General features: G+C 37.2%; 1 protein-coding gene across 1 annotated transcript in view; it reads right to left on the bottom strand.

Annotated features, from left to right (window-relative positions):
* Positions 1 to 12,999, bottom strand: part of LOC139475331 (receptor-type tyrosine-protein phosphatase eta-like) — a 50,628-nt gene extending 37,629 nt beyond the window's left edge. The window contains exons 1-12 of the mRNA XM_071258556.1: positions 12,774 to 12,999; positions 11,650 to 11,786; positions 11,043 to 11,165; positions 10,541 to 10,604; positions 9,633 to 9,814; positions 9,217 to 9,412; positions 8,042 to 8,178; positions 7,449 to 7,571; positions 7,106 to 7,169; positions 6,216 to 6,391; positions 5,767 to 5,962; positions 4,942 to 5,115 (exon numbers count right to left, since the gene is read on the bottom strand). Of these exons, the coding sequence (XP_071114657.1) occupies positions 4,942 to 5,115; positions 5,767 to 5,962; positions 6,216 to 6,391; positions 7,106 to 7,169; positions 7,449 to 7,571; positions 8,042 to 8,178; positions 9,217 to 9,412; positions 9,633 to 9,814; positions 10,541 to 10,604; positions 11,043 to 11,165; positions 11,650 to 11,786; positions 12,774 to 12,999 (1,798 nt within the window). The remainder of the gene's footprint in view (positions 1 to 4,941; positions 5,116 to 5,766; positions 5,963 to 6,215; positions 6,392 to 7,105; positions 7,170 to 7,448; positions 7,572 to 8,041; positions 8,179 to 9,216; positions 9,413 to 9,632; positions 9,815 to 10,540; positions 10,605 to 11,042; positions 11,166 to 11,649; positions 11,787 to 12,773) is intronic.
* Between the last annotated feature and the right edge of the window lie 290 nt (positions 13,000 to 13,289).

Genomic DNA, 13,289 nt, shown 5'->3' with positions numbered 1-13,289 from the left:
AAATTAATAAAGGGTGAGTTGTTGTGAGCTGGTTATATTGTGAGAAGAGGGAATTAAAATGATCAAAGTCACTGTAAGTTCTTTTACTAATAATTAATATGCTGTTTTAATAAATACTTTGCCCTTTGAGGTTAATAAATGTAATTTATGTAATCCTATGAAAGGATACAAGAGATTTTTGAGATGAGAAACTGTTAAACTGATGAGATGTATTTTGTGATCACACACATATGTATAAATACTGTATCAATTGCTTTTACATCATCAGGTCAGCCGAAATTGCCTAGGCAGAAAGCGACCTCTTAAGCACCTAATGCAACAACAACATTTTACATCATTTACAATCATGGCTCTGCGACTTGTAGAATACGTTACGCAGTACCAAGCAGGTTCTCTTTGAAAGATACTTGTTCAACAAGAATGCAACAAGACAGACAGCACAACACTGGCGTTGTGTAATTAACTCTTGCTCCGGAAAGGAAGGAAATAAGAAGAATGGAGAAGGAAATAAGATCTTTGCCTTTACCACAGATGAGCAGCTACAGATCCTACAAGGTGCTGAGACGATATACATGGATAGTACCTTTACCGCCTGCCCTGCCCTTTGGGATCAAGTGTACATACTTCACGTCAGAAGTGGATCTGCCAACTATCCTGTAGTTTATGCTTTGCTACCCGACCGCCAGATGACAACGTACAGAAGACGGTTCAGCCTTTTGAAGACCCAGGTTGCAGACACCTTGAACAGATAACTTGCCCCCACTCGCCTGCAGACAGATTTTGAACAAGCAGCAATCCGTGCCATCCAGTTGGAGTTCCCCAACGCTGAAGTCAAGGACTGCTTCTTCCACTACAGCCAAGTCATATGGAGGAAGACACAAGACCTCGGGTTGGCTGTAGCCTATAAAGAAGAGCGAACAGTGCAACCTGCAGATGATGTCCAAGACGCCTGGCTAGAAGCGATGCAGCACACACCTGATCTACCCAGAGATGAGACCTTCAACGACTACATGGTATTAACTTGGGTAGATTATGATGCTCGCTTTCCGCTAAATAGAAATCTTCCTCACCAACACCCCAACATCTACCGTCTGATAGAAGTCTTCCGAATGATTGACAAAGCTGACAAGTTGAAATTTGCGCAGATCAACCTCGGAGCACCTGAACCAAGTAGAATGTGGGTCTACCGTTAGGTTGACAATAGACTCCAGAGACTGAAAGATCAACTGACCAAAGGAAGGAAAAGTTCAATCAAGTTCCTTGATGCTGCAGGTCACCTACTGAAGCTTGGAAAGCCATTATCCGCCATTCTGATACTTTGAATGTTGAATTATTTCATTAATTCTTGTTAAACATGGTTGATATTTATAATATTATGTTGAATAAACCATTATAATCTATTAATTACTTTCCTGCTTTACAACTTGTTTTCTTACAATCTGCAAATGAATTAGCACAAGATCATTTATAATTATAATCCTGGTGTTCCCTATAATTCAAACTGAAACATAAACACAGTTAATGATCTGTGTGGAACAGTCCATATTGATAGGTAGAAGGCAGGGGATTAGTGGTCCAGTCATGCATATCCTATGCTGATATAAGCTGTATGACAAATGGCCTGTATGACTGATGGGATGATACCAGTTGTTCAGATGCTGTACAGAGTCCATTCAATCCGAAGTGAAATTTTACATGCGTTTTCCAGTACCTTTCGATGCAACATAGTCTACATGAACGTAAATTATGAAATAAAATAAAATGTGCAAAACCAAAGTTTTTTATTTGTTGCCCACTTGTTAATTCTAGTTCACTGTTGTGTTTATATCACTGCTATTAACCCATATAAACATTTTGCAGGCCTAAAATGCAAAACATATTGATTTAAGCCAATACCATCTTGCTATTCATCTGTTTGTGAACCAGGGGGATAAGTCATAACTCTTTTTTCAACGGCCGGCATATGATATTTACCCACACTTGAAAAGCCGCATAATGGGCGATCTTTTTCAATTTATCTTCCCTACACTAACCCGCTACTTGCGCTGACCGGGACGGTCCAACCTTAAACTGACGACGCATATGGTATGCGCGATACGAACGGTTCATGGTACTGTCACACCTGGACAGTTAACCAGTACAGCCTAGAAGCTTAAATGTTGTGATTTTTTACACCAACACTATTTATCAGGTATATAAGAAGTGAGAAATGGTTTTTTTTATGAAATTGTAAAAGAAACAGGTACTAACAAATTATGTAATCTTCTAGATATCACAACGCAATGTTCAATATAAAAGAAATGGAAATAACTGAAATCTGTATTTTGATATTTAATGGTTATTTGGTGCATGTTGTATAAAAATGTTTTATGGATGAATGATGACTGTTTTTACCATCAACTACCATGAATATATTTCAATATGATAAATATTTCAGGCACAGAAGACACTATATATTAGTTTAAATACATGCTTAAGGCTTCTTATATACCAACTACAATTTTTCATCTGTAAATTAGAACAATATATTCATATTAATTTTCAATCTTTATAATGATGATTGTATTACATTGCAGTGTCTTTATCCAGTGTGCTTTGACAATCATCAGATGGTTGTAATACAGATAGAGCTCATTCTCAATTTCATCAGGCCTTGCTTTTATCTCTCCTTATTTTAAACTGATGTTTCAAATTCCCACATAAACAAATTATTAATGTTATTTTTTTTTCTCTTTACACCAACCGATATCTGCATTGCATTACATTATTATTCTGGTTGATATATTGGTATACTTGTGCATGTTTACTAGTATTAGATTATACTTGCATGACTTTTTACTCACACAAGAAGATACAACTATGATTTACATCTATTATCTATTCTTCATTATCTGTTACTGAACTGCATTTTATGTCAGTAAAGATGAGTTACATAAAAAAGGATTCTAGTATACTTCCTAGTTTGAAAAACGAATCAATTCACCGTGAAAACATTTTTAATTACTTACATAAGTTACTTTATTCTTCGAAAGGTCAAATTAGATCCAATTTAAATTGTGGAGATTGAATTAAGTAATCAAATTCATTTCAATCAATCTGTCTAAAATCCAGGCTATTTTTTTAGGCAATATGTTTATTGACTGAACTTTTAAGTCAATATACATTGCCTGAGTGATTCAGTCAAATATACATATTGCCTGAAGTTTCCCATCAATATACATATTGCCTGATTATAAACACCGACTGTAACATATATAAGTATAATCTGTTATATGCAAAAACAAATAACATAAATGAATGTATTTATCTACATGTAATGATTGTGGGACTGAATTTGCATTTATGTCTTCATCAGAATATTTTATTATAAACCTTTTAAAATCACATTTGCTATATGATAATAATATCTAACAAATAAACTTAATGCTACAGGTGTCTTGCAGTACGTACTGTTGAATGTAAATCCGGATACATAGCTACAGCAGGATAGTTAGTGTATGCGATGTAAGGGAAATAACTTGCCAACATAATAATAATAAATATTGTGTTTCTAAAACAAGAAGATAAAACTATGATTTACATCTATTTTTATGTACCATACACGTATTGTAGGGTAGTCAGTATGATTTGTTGTTTGTTTGGACAAATCTCTGTAATTTACCGCTATTTTAAGAGCATGAGTATCGGAAATCTGTAAGAAATGATGGCTCAATGAATTAATACCTGTCATCGATGACACCAAGCACTTAATGGTGGGACACATTTTATAAGGGGCAGAAAAATATAGATAAATCTCTAATTTCAAAGAATGATGACTCCTATGTGCATTGCAACTGAGCAACTGATTGCTTGATAGATGCATGGTAGATTTTCATTTGGCATATTAATTTCCTAAAGAATAATGACAGAATATAAAATTAAAAATGAGTTGTAACTTCCATTCTGAAATTATAGTAACATTTGAAATCAGTTTCATTCTGAACCTTATATATTCAGTTATTTTTAAAGGCACGGATGTATACATTACAAACTATAGATCAGTGGTAAAGGCCTTGCAAAGATGTCTGTGCGCTGCAAATCTAGGCGTGTCTACAATGCCCATAGGTAGTATGAGAACTATTTGCTACGATGTGAATGCTTGAATGCTTGGAATTGTCGTGGGAAATAACACAAAGGCTGAAAAATAAAATGAGTTTGCATTATAATTATTTCATCGATGCGATATGTTAGATTAGACTGACAGACTGCCTCGCCGTTTTCTGACGGTGAAAATACCGTGGCAATATACAGTTTTCATGGCGATTTCCCCGCTATCTTCCATCGTGGCAATTCGTCTTTTAGTTGAAGACTCAACAAAAGACTTGATTTATTAAACTAATAATCACTACAAAATATGTGCTAGTTTAAAATATTCAGTTGTAAACGACCTTTTATGAATGAAGGTGCAACAGGGTAACGCTTTAGCTTGGCTCTGTCGCAGCGCGCATTGATCCGAGAGCCAGATCGGAAGCGACAGGTTGGACCGTCGCTTATATTATATTACCTACTACTACTACTTATAATTGAGTTACATGTGACATTTACCGGGGTCTCTGGTCTTATGACAACATCATTTAAAAAATGCAAATAAGATGCAGATATAGAGATCTAGAGTAACTGAGACACTGACTCGTTCAATCTAGGTATCACCGGTAAATATACATGTGCAGTACTCTTGTAAACATCGATACATATTTGTCATGTTTTAGAAACTCGTCAATGTAACTTTACCATGTATTTTTTTAACAAATAACCCCGTGATCGAGGTCTGATCAAAACAATTATCATCGCCATAATAGCATTACAAGCTGCAATTATGTGGTAATGTTACTTGAAGAAACCGTAAACATTTTGTCTTGTCATTTCATGCAAAGAACAAACTATGTACATTAAAAAACATACCACCGACAGTGACAATCTCTTTCTCTTTGAAACTATCCAGGTTAAGTTGAGTCTCTTCCCCAACTCTGATGTAGTAGGTTGTCGGTCCGTCCTGGTGGACCGCTGGGGACCAGATCAGGGTCACACTTGACGAGCTGTTCACAAAGGCCCTCAACTCCTCTGGTGGCGATGGAACTACGACAACAAAATATTGACAGGTTAGTTATGTTTTGAAATTATAAACTATAGAAGGTTATAGCAAATACACACCAGGCTCTCTCTCTCTCTCTCTCTCTCTCTCTCTCTCTCTCTCTCTCTCTCTCTCTCTCTCTCTCTCTCTCTCTCTCTCTCTCTCTCTCTCTCTCTCTCTCTCTCTCTCTCTCTCTCTCACTGCTTGGACACAACAGGTCGTTCCTTGAAAGTCATCATGAGATCTTCCATCGTTGGAGTGACATGTTGCAGTTGTCCGTTTGATATTTCTACTGATTCTAACAAATAATGTTCCCAATAATAACAAGTGTGATGAGTGGCAAATTCCAACACATGTTCAAGCAGGCTGTCTTACGATTGATTTTCCTCTAAAGTAATTGAAAATGCAGTAAGCTTCATCCCCAAGGACCATCTTTCCAAATATATATAAACCGTCCACGCAAGAGAGCAACCAGTTTACTCTGTCAAAGTTCTTGAATTATGAATTGATGCCAGCTTTTCCATGGAGACTCGGGGATATCGTCTGTGCCAAACCTGCCTTTCTACCTCCGTGCTATCGATAACATCTGACAGTATCTTGCTGCCAGAGCCACACATGCACTTCTTCGAGTTCTCTGGAATTATCATCACACTTACCAGTAATGTTTGTTTGGACAGAAGTTTTCGTCTCCTCCCCTGTTCCGTTTATGTTAACACAGGATATTACTATTGTGTAGTCAGTGTAGGACTTTAAGGCTGTAATATTGTAGTCATATTGCTTATTTCCGTCGTGGTTGACAACAGCCTCACTACTCGTATTTGAAGTGTCAACTGCTTTACATACGTGCTCCCCCTGTAACATGAAATAACACATATGGATTAATCCTCAGACAGAATCTTAGCAATTATACCTTTACTGTGTAGTATTGTACGCTTTCGTTCTCTTCTTTACACTATTCATGTGGACTATTACTGTGGACGACAAACGTGGGTTAATAGCCATAACACATTTATATACATGTACTTCCATTAAGGCAGTATGAATTTATCTTTCATATCATGATGTGATAAGAAAATGCGGAAGAGTAACCAGTGGTTATTCTCACGCCTACCTCAGGTTTGACACAGGTTACATTTATAACTCGTTCAGATTTGTCGTCGGATGGAACGGTTATCTGATACCCAAGGATGTTGCCATTTGGAAGTGATGGCCTGGTCCACTGTATAGTGATGGAATATGGCGTTGTACTTAATACATCCAAACTCGCCACGGGGCCGGACGCTAGGGAAATGAACATAGTTGTTTAGACTTGTCTACATTCATGTTATGCAAACATATAAGACTCGGACTAATGGCGGAATGTCTCGAGTCTTATCATTTAGAACAGTGAGTTGTTTTATGATTCTCTGTCAATGACAACGGTACTCAGACAGCCGGCATATACTCCCAGTCCTTTCTCACATCCACGTTCTGTGCTACAACAGGTGCATAAAAAGTGCAGATTCAATCTGGTGATGTTTCATGCGCATTGTGAGAGGGCTAATCTTTACCGGGAGCTGTTGAAGTAGTTAAACGATCAGGTGGTCCCTGACTGTCAAGGCTCTTGACAATATGATAATGAAAAGGGTTTAGAAAGCAAGACGTACATGAACATTACATAACAAATGATGATACAGTCACGTTTCACATATATAATGCGAATGTAGTCAAACACCGTTGCAAATACATATATTTTATAAAATTTTATTTGTTCGGAGATTTTTGTAGGTCTGTTATAATTGAACACACAGAAGTTAAGCGGGTTGTGTAGACGCCTCTATGTTGGAATGTCAGCATGTCATTTTGGGCTTCCCGCATAAATTACTCGGACATGTTGACATCAAACTCACTCAATCAATGCGCTAATTGAAAAAACTATACGCTAGTTGACCTTTCATTTTAAAAACTGTAATCAAATATTTACACTTGACACATCCGTGGAACAGTTTAACATACCTCCAGTAAGTGTGGTATAATTCTTTTCAGAAACGGTTCCATTGTATTTGTTGAATGCGCGGACCTGCGAACGAAGTTTGTCACTTTGTAGTGTTCAGCTGACATTAAATGTATATCATAAATATCAAGTACCCATCCTACATGTGGGTATTTACCTTATATTTCAACAACCTTTTTCTGATAGATTTGGACTTTGTTTACCAGACAAGTATATTGAATCATCTGAGATATTTGGTGCTAAGTTACTTTGGGTTATAAAGGTATTAAAGGTGAACGGGATGATTCACATACGAGAACATACAATAATTACCCTTCTTTGTACACACAGTTTACCCTAACTCACCGAGAACCTGTAGTCTACTTGTGCTGTGACGGGTACAACCTGTGAGTAGTTACAGTTCGACTCAGGTTCGACTGAAATGTTTAATCCTTGGGTATTTTCTGTCACGTTGTCATTATATTCTCCCTGTCAAAATGTAACAAAATAATCACCACAATATATATTATTTTCAATGCATATGTACTCATCATGAATATCCATCCTTATCATAAATCTTCCTCCACAATTGTGTCTATCAACTGCCGGGCAAAAGAAAGTGTACGCTTGAAAATTGGATATGACCAAATAATAGAAAATAGTCACCGAAACACCACAAATTAAACGTAAAAGACACCCGTATCATATACATGTACATGTGTGAGTGTGTGTGTGTGGGGGGGGGGGGGGGGGGGGGGTGTGTGTGTGCGTGTGGGTGGGTGTGTGGGTGTGGTTGGTATATCTAAACATGATGCACGGCAGGACATTATCTGGTATCTCTGCGGTTTGAAGCTGAAGTAAGCTTAATGTAAATATTCGTTATTCGTACACTTTTTTATAACTTAGGTAACAAAAGTCTGTGTGCGTGTAAATACATATTTACTTCCAATAAGACATACCTGAGCATCATACGACAGTGTGTAGTATTCTATGTCGCCGTGTCTTTCTGTTTCGTTTGGGCAAGAGAAGAAGACTTCAACACTCGTAAAGTTTTCTGGAAACTGATGGATGTGAAGATTTTCTACTTGACCAGGAGCTATAATCGAAACAGACTCTTTATTGATAACAATATAATGAAGATGGAATGGTGCATTTTAGGATACTGTCGAAAAATCGGTATTCTGTGTCTTGATTGTCATTAAATAATTATTATCTCAAAACGAAATGTAATTATATTACATATGACAATATCAAATGCTTTAGCATACTCTTTTGGAACGCGTTATTGTTATAGGTCAAGAAGGTCAGCTATCTTAGAACATTACAAATAGGGTCACAGTTTGTGAAAAACTTCACAAATATGACTAAAGTTAAAGATCTATTTCTTATATTCTTGACCGACTCAAAACATGTTTACAACAAACATAGGTTTTAAAAAAGACGTGATCAAATAACACTCCATAGATATATAGATATATATTTAATTGCATCATAACCTGTGACATAGATGGCACTATGTAAACGTAACTGTTGGGGTAACGTGTTGTGTATATCGTGATAAAAACAATCTGTAATTATGCTCAACATAAACCTGGCGTGTGTGTGTTAGTGTGTTAGTGTGTGTGTTAGTGTGAGTGTGTGTGTGTGTGTGTGTGTGTCCTCTAATACCAAGCGCAAGGCAGGATAACAAGAACCAGCTTTTAACGTCTTCTGTTATGACACGACGGCCGGGGATCGAGGCCCCGATCTTCCGCTCGCCGTGCACACGTTCTATCCACAAGACCTCAGAGACGGCCAAGACATGACTGCTCTTTCATGTGGACCTAATACAGTGGTCGGTGTATGTTGTACTTAAATGTGCGTGCGTCTTCTGAAATAGATTTCGTCATGTTTGATAAGTTGTTGTTCCCATATCGAATATAGACTGTTCTAATGGCGTATTATCAGCAACATATATATGCATCAATATGTAGGCGATTGAACTATCAATGTTTTCAAACTGAAGGTTTTGTGTGACAAGACTTGTACGTTTTTGTGTATCAAATATGAATTAGATACCTGATGTTAATCGCATATAGATCAATCAGAATTAAGCAGTGACATTGTATAATTAACATTAACTTCATCACAGTACCAGTACTGTTGGTTTGAACTGTGGTGTTCTTCCCCTCCCCTGTTCCGTTTATGTTGACACAAGATATGGCTACTGTGTAGTTCGTGTAGGGCTGTAAGCCTGTAATGTAGTAGTCGTATTTCTCATTTCCGTCTTCATTGACAGCAGGATCACACGTCGTGTTGAAACTGTCAACTTCTGTACAGTTATGTTTCTCCTGTAACATGAAATATATATCCACAGGTACAGTCATTGTAATTGTCCTGTCAATGTGCAGCTTTTTCGTTTATTTCTTTAAACTACATTTATTTGTGGAAGACAAATTTGTTTTAAAAATCATAAGATATTGATAAGTTTCCATTAATGCAGTACGAATGTATCTTTCTCTTAACGTTGTGATCAGAAAATGGGAAAGAGTAACTGGTGGTTGTACTCACACCGCACTCGCTGTTAGGCTGGTGGCAGGTTACATTTATAACTTGGTCAGGGTTGCCGTCCGATATAACGTCTATCTGATACCCAAGGATGTTGCCATTTGGAAGTGATGGCCTGGTCCACTGTATAGTGATGGAATATGGCGTTGTACTTAATACATCCAAACTCGCCACGGGGCCGGACGCTAGGAAAACGAACATAGTTATTTAGACTGGTCTACATTCATGTTATGCAAACATATAAGACTCGGACCAACGGTGGAATGGCTCGGTCTTATCATTTAGAATAGTGAGTTGTTTTATGGCGTAATGTCAATGACAACGGTACTCAGATAGCCGGCATATACTCCCAGTCCTTTCTCACATCCACGTTCTGTGCTACAACAGGTGCATAAAAAGTGCAGATTCAATCTGGTGATGTTTCATGCGCATTGTGAGAGGGCTAATCTTTACCGGGAGCTGTTGAAGTAGTTAAACGATCAGGTGGCCCATGATTGTCAAGGCTCTTGACAATACGATAATGAAAAGGGTTTAGAAAGCAAGACGTACATGAACATTAGATAACAAATGATGATACAGTTACGTTTCACATATATAATGCGAATGTAGTAAACACCGTTGCAAATACATATACATATATTTTATTATATTTTAATTGTTCGGAGTTTTGTAGGTCTGTTATAATTGAACACACAGAAGTTAAGCGGGTTGTGTAGACGCCTCTATGTTGGATTGTCAGCATTTCATTTTGGGCTTCCCTCATAAATTACTCGGACATCAAACTCACTCACTCACTCAATGCGCTAATTGAAAAAACTACACATTAGTTGACCTTTAACTTTAAAAACTATTAACAGCACGGTGTAATCAAATATTTACACTTGACACATCCGTGGAACAGTTTAACATACCTCCAGTAAGTGTGGTATAATTCTTTTCAGAAACGGTTCCATTGTATTTGTTGAAAGCGCGGACCTGTAATCAAATCAAGTTTGTCACTTAGTTTGTGGTGAAGGTAAGTTAAGGAATACGTACAATACGTTTCACTCTAAGCATGCCTCACACGATTTGTATAGAAAGGCTTATACTGAAGCTGATAGTTGCTATATTCCCAGCAAAAGAATCATCTGCTACAACCTGAAATTGAAGAGGATAATGTAGTGTTCAGCTGACATTAAATGCATATCATAAATATCAAGTACCCATCCTACATGTGGGTATTTACCTTATATTTCAACAACCTTTTTCTGATAGATTTGGACTTTGTTTACCAGACAAGTATATTGAATCATCTGAGATATTTGGTGCTAAGTTACTTTGGGTTATAAAGGTATTAAAGGTGAACGGGATGATTCACATACGAGAACATACAATAATTACCCTTCTTTGTACACACAGTTTACCCTAACTCACCGAGAACCTGTAGTCTACTTGTGCTGTGACGGGTACAACCTGTGAGTAGTTACAGTTCGACTCAGGTTCGACTGAAATGTTTAATCCTTGGGTATTTTCTGTCACGTTGTCATTATATTCTCCCTGTCAAAATGTAACAAAATAATCACCACAATATATATCATTTTCAATGCAAATGTACTCATCATGAATATCCATCCTAATCATAAATCTTCCTCCATAATTGAGTCTATAAACTGCCGGGCAAAAGAAAGTGTACGCTTGAAAATTGGATTTGACCAAAACATAACAAACTTTATGAAAACGTTATTCGATTGTAAAAAGTCACCGAAACATTGCAAATTTAACGTAAAAGAAACCCGTATCATATACATGTTCATCACCATCACATGTGTGTGTGCGTGCGTGCGTGCGTGCGTGCGTGCGTGCGTGCGTGTGTGTGTGGTATACTTGAAGATGATGCACGGCAGGACATTATCTGGTATCTCTGCAGTTTGGAGCTGAAGTAAGCTTAATGTCAATTTTCGTTATTCGTACACTTTTTTATAACTTAGGTAACAAAAGTCTGTGTGCGTGTAAATACATATTTACTTCCAATAAGACATACCTGAGCATCATACGACAGTGTGTAGTATTCTATGTCGCCGTGTCTTTCTGTTTCGTTTGGGCAAGAGAAGAAGACTTCAACACTCGTAAGGTTTTCTGGAAACTGATGGATGTGAAGATTTTCTACTTGACCAGGAGCTATAATCGAAACATACTCTTTATTGATAACAATATAATGAAGATGGAATGGTGCATTTTAGGATACTGTCGAAAAATCGGTATTCTGTGTCTTGATTGTCGTTAAATAATTATTATCTCAAAACGAAATGTAATTATATTACATATGACAATATCAAATGCTTTAGCATACTCTTTTGGAACGCGTTATTGTTATAGGTCAAGAAGGTCAGCTATCTTAGAACATTACAAATAGGGTCACAGTTTGTGAAACACTTCAAAAATATGACTAAAGTTAAAGATCTATTTCTTATATTCTTGACCGACTCAAAACATGTTTACAACAAACATAGGTTTTAAAAAAGACGTGATCAAATAACACTCCATAGATATATAGATATATATTTAATTGCATCATAACCTGTGACATAGATGGCACTATGTAAACGTAACTGTTGGGGTAACGTGTTGTGTATATCGTGATAAAAACAATCTGTAATTATGCTCAACATAAACCTGGCGTGTGTGTGTTAGTGTGTGTGTGTGTGTTAGTGTGTGTGTGAGAACCAGCTTTTAACGTCTTCTGTTATGACACGACGGCCGGGGATCGAGGCCCCGATCTTCCGCTCGCCGTGCACACGTTCTATCCACATGACCTCAGAGACGATCAAGAGATGACTGCTCTTTCATGTGGACCTAATACAGTGGTCGGTGTATGTTGTACTTAAATGTGCGTGCGTCTTCTGAAATAGATTTCGTCATGTTTGATAAGTTGTTGTTCCCATATCGAATATAGACTGTTCTAATGGCGTATTATCAGCAACATACATATGCATCAATAGGTAGGCGATTGAACTATCAATGTTTACAAAACTGAAGGTTTTGTGTGACAAGACTTGTACGTTTTTGTGTATCAAATATGAATTAGGTACCTGATGTTAATCGCATATGGATCAATCAGAATCAAGCAGTGACATTGTATAATTAACATTAACTTCATCACAGTACCAGTACTGTTGGTTTGAACTGTGATGTTCTTCTCCTGCCTTGTTCCGTTAATGTTGACACAAGATATGGCTACTGTGTAGTTCGTGTAGGGCTGTAAGCCTGTAATGTTGTAGTCGTATTTCTCATTTCCGTCTTTATTGACAGCAGGATCACACGTCGTGTTGAAACTGTCAACTTCTGTACAGTTATGTTTCTCCTGTAACATGAAATATATATCCACAGACATAGCGATTGTAATTGTCCTGTAAATTTACAGCTTTTTCGTTTATTTCTTTAGACTACATTTATTTGTGGAAGACAAATTTGTTTTAATAATCATAAGATATTGATAAATTTCCATTAATGCTGTGCGAATGTGTCGTTTTCATCACGTTGTGATCAGAAAATGGGAAAGAGTAACTGGTGGTTGTACTCACACCGCACTCGCTGTTAGGCTGGTGGCAGGTTACATTTATAACTTGGTCAGGGTTGCCGTCCGATATAACGTCTATCTGATACCCAAGGATGTTGCCATTT

Source organism: Haliotis cracherodii, unplaced genomic scaffold (assembly GCF_022045235.1).
Source record: "Haliotis cracherodii isolate W230 unplaced genomic scaffold, xgHalCrac1.p SCAF_3, whole genome shotgun sequence".
In the NCBI taxonomy this organism is placed as follows: Eukaryota; Metazoa; Mollusca; class Gastropoda; order Lepetellida; family Haliotidae; genus Haliotis; species Haliotis cracherodii.
This window is presented reverse-complemented; position numbering and strand designations above follow the sequence as displayed.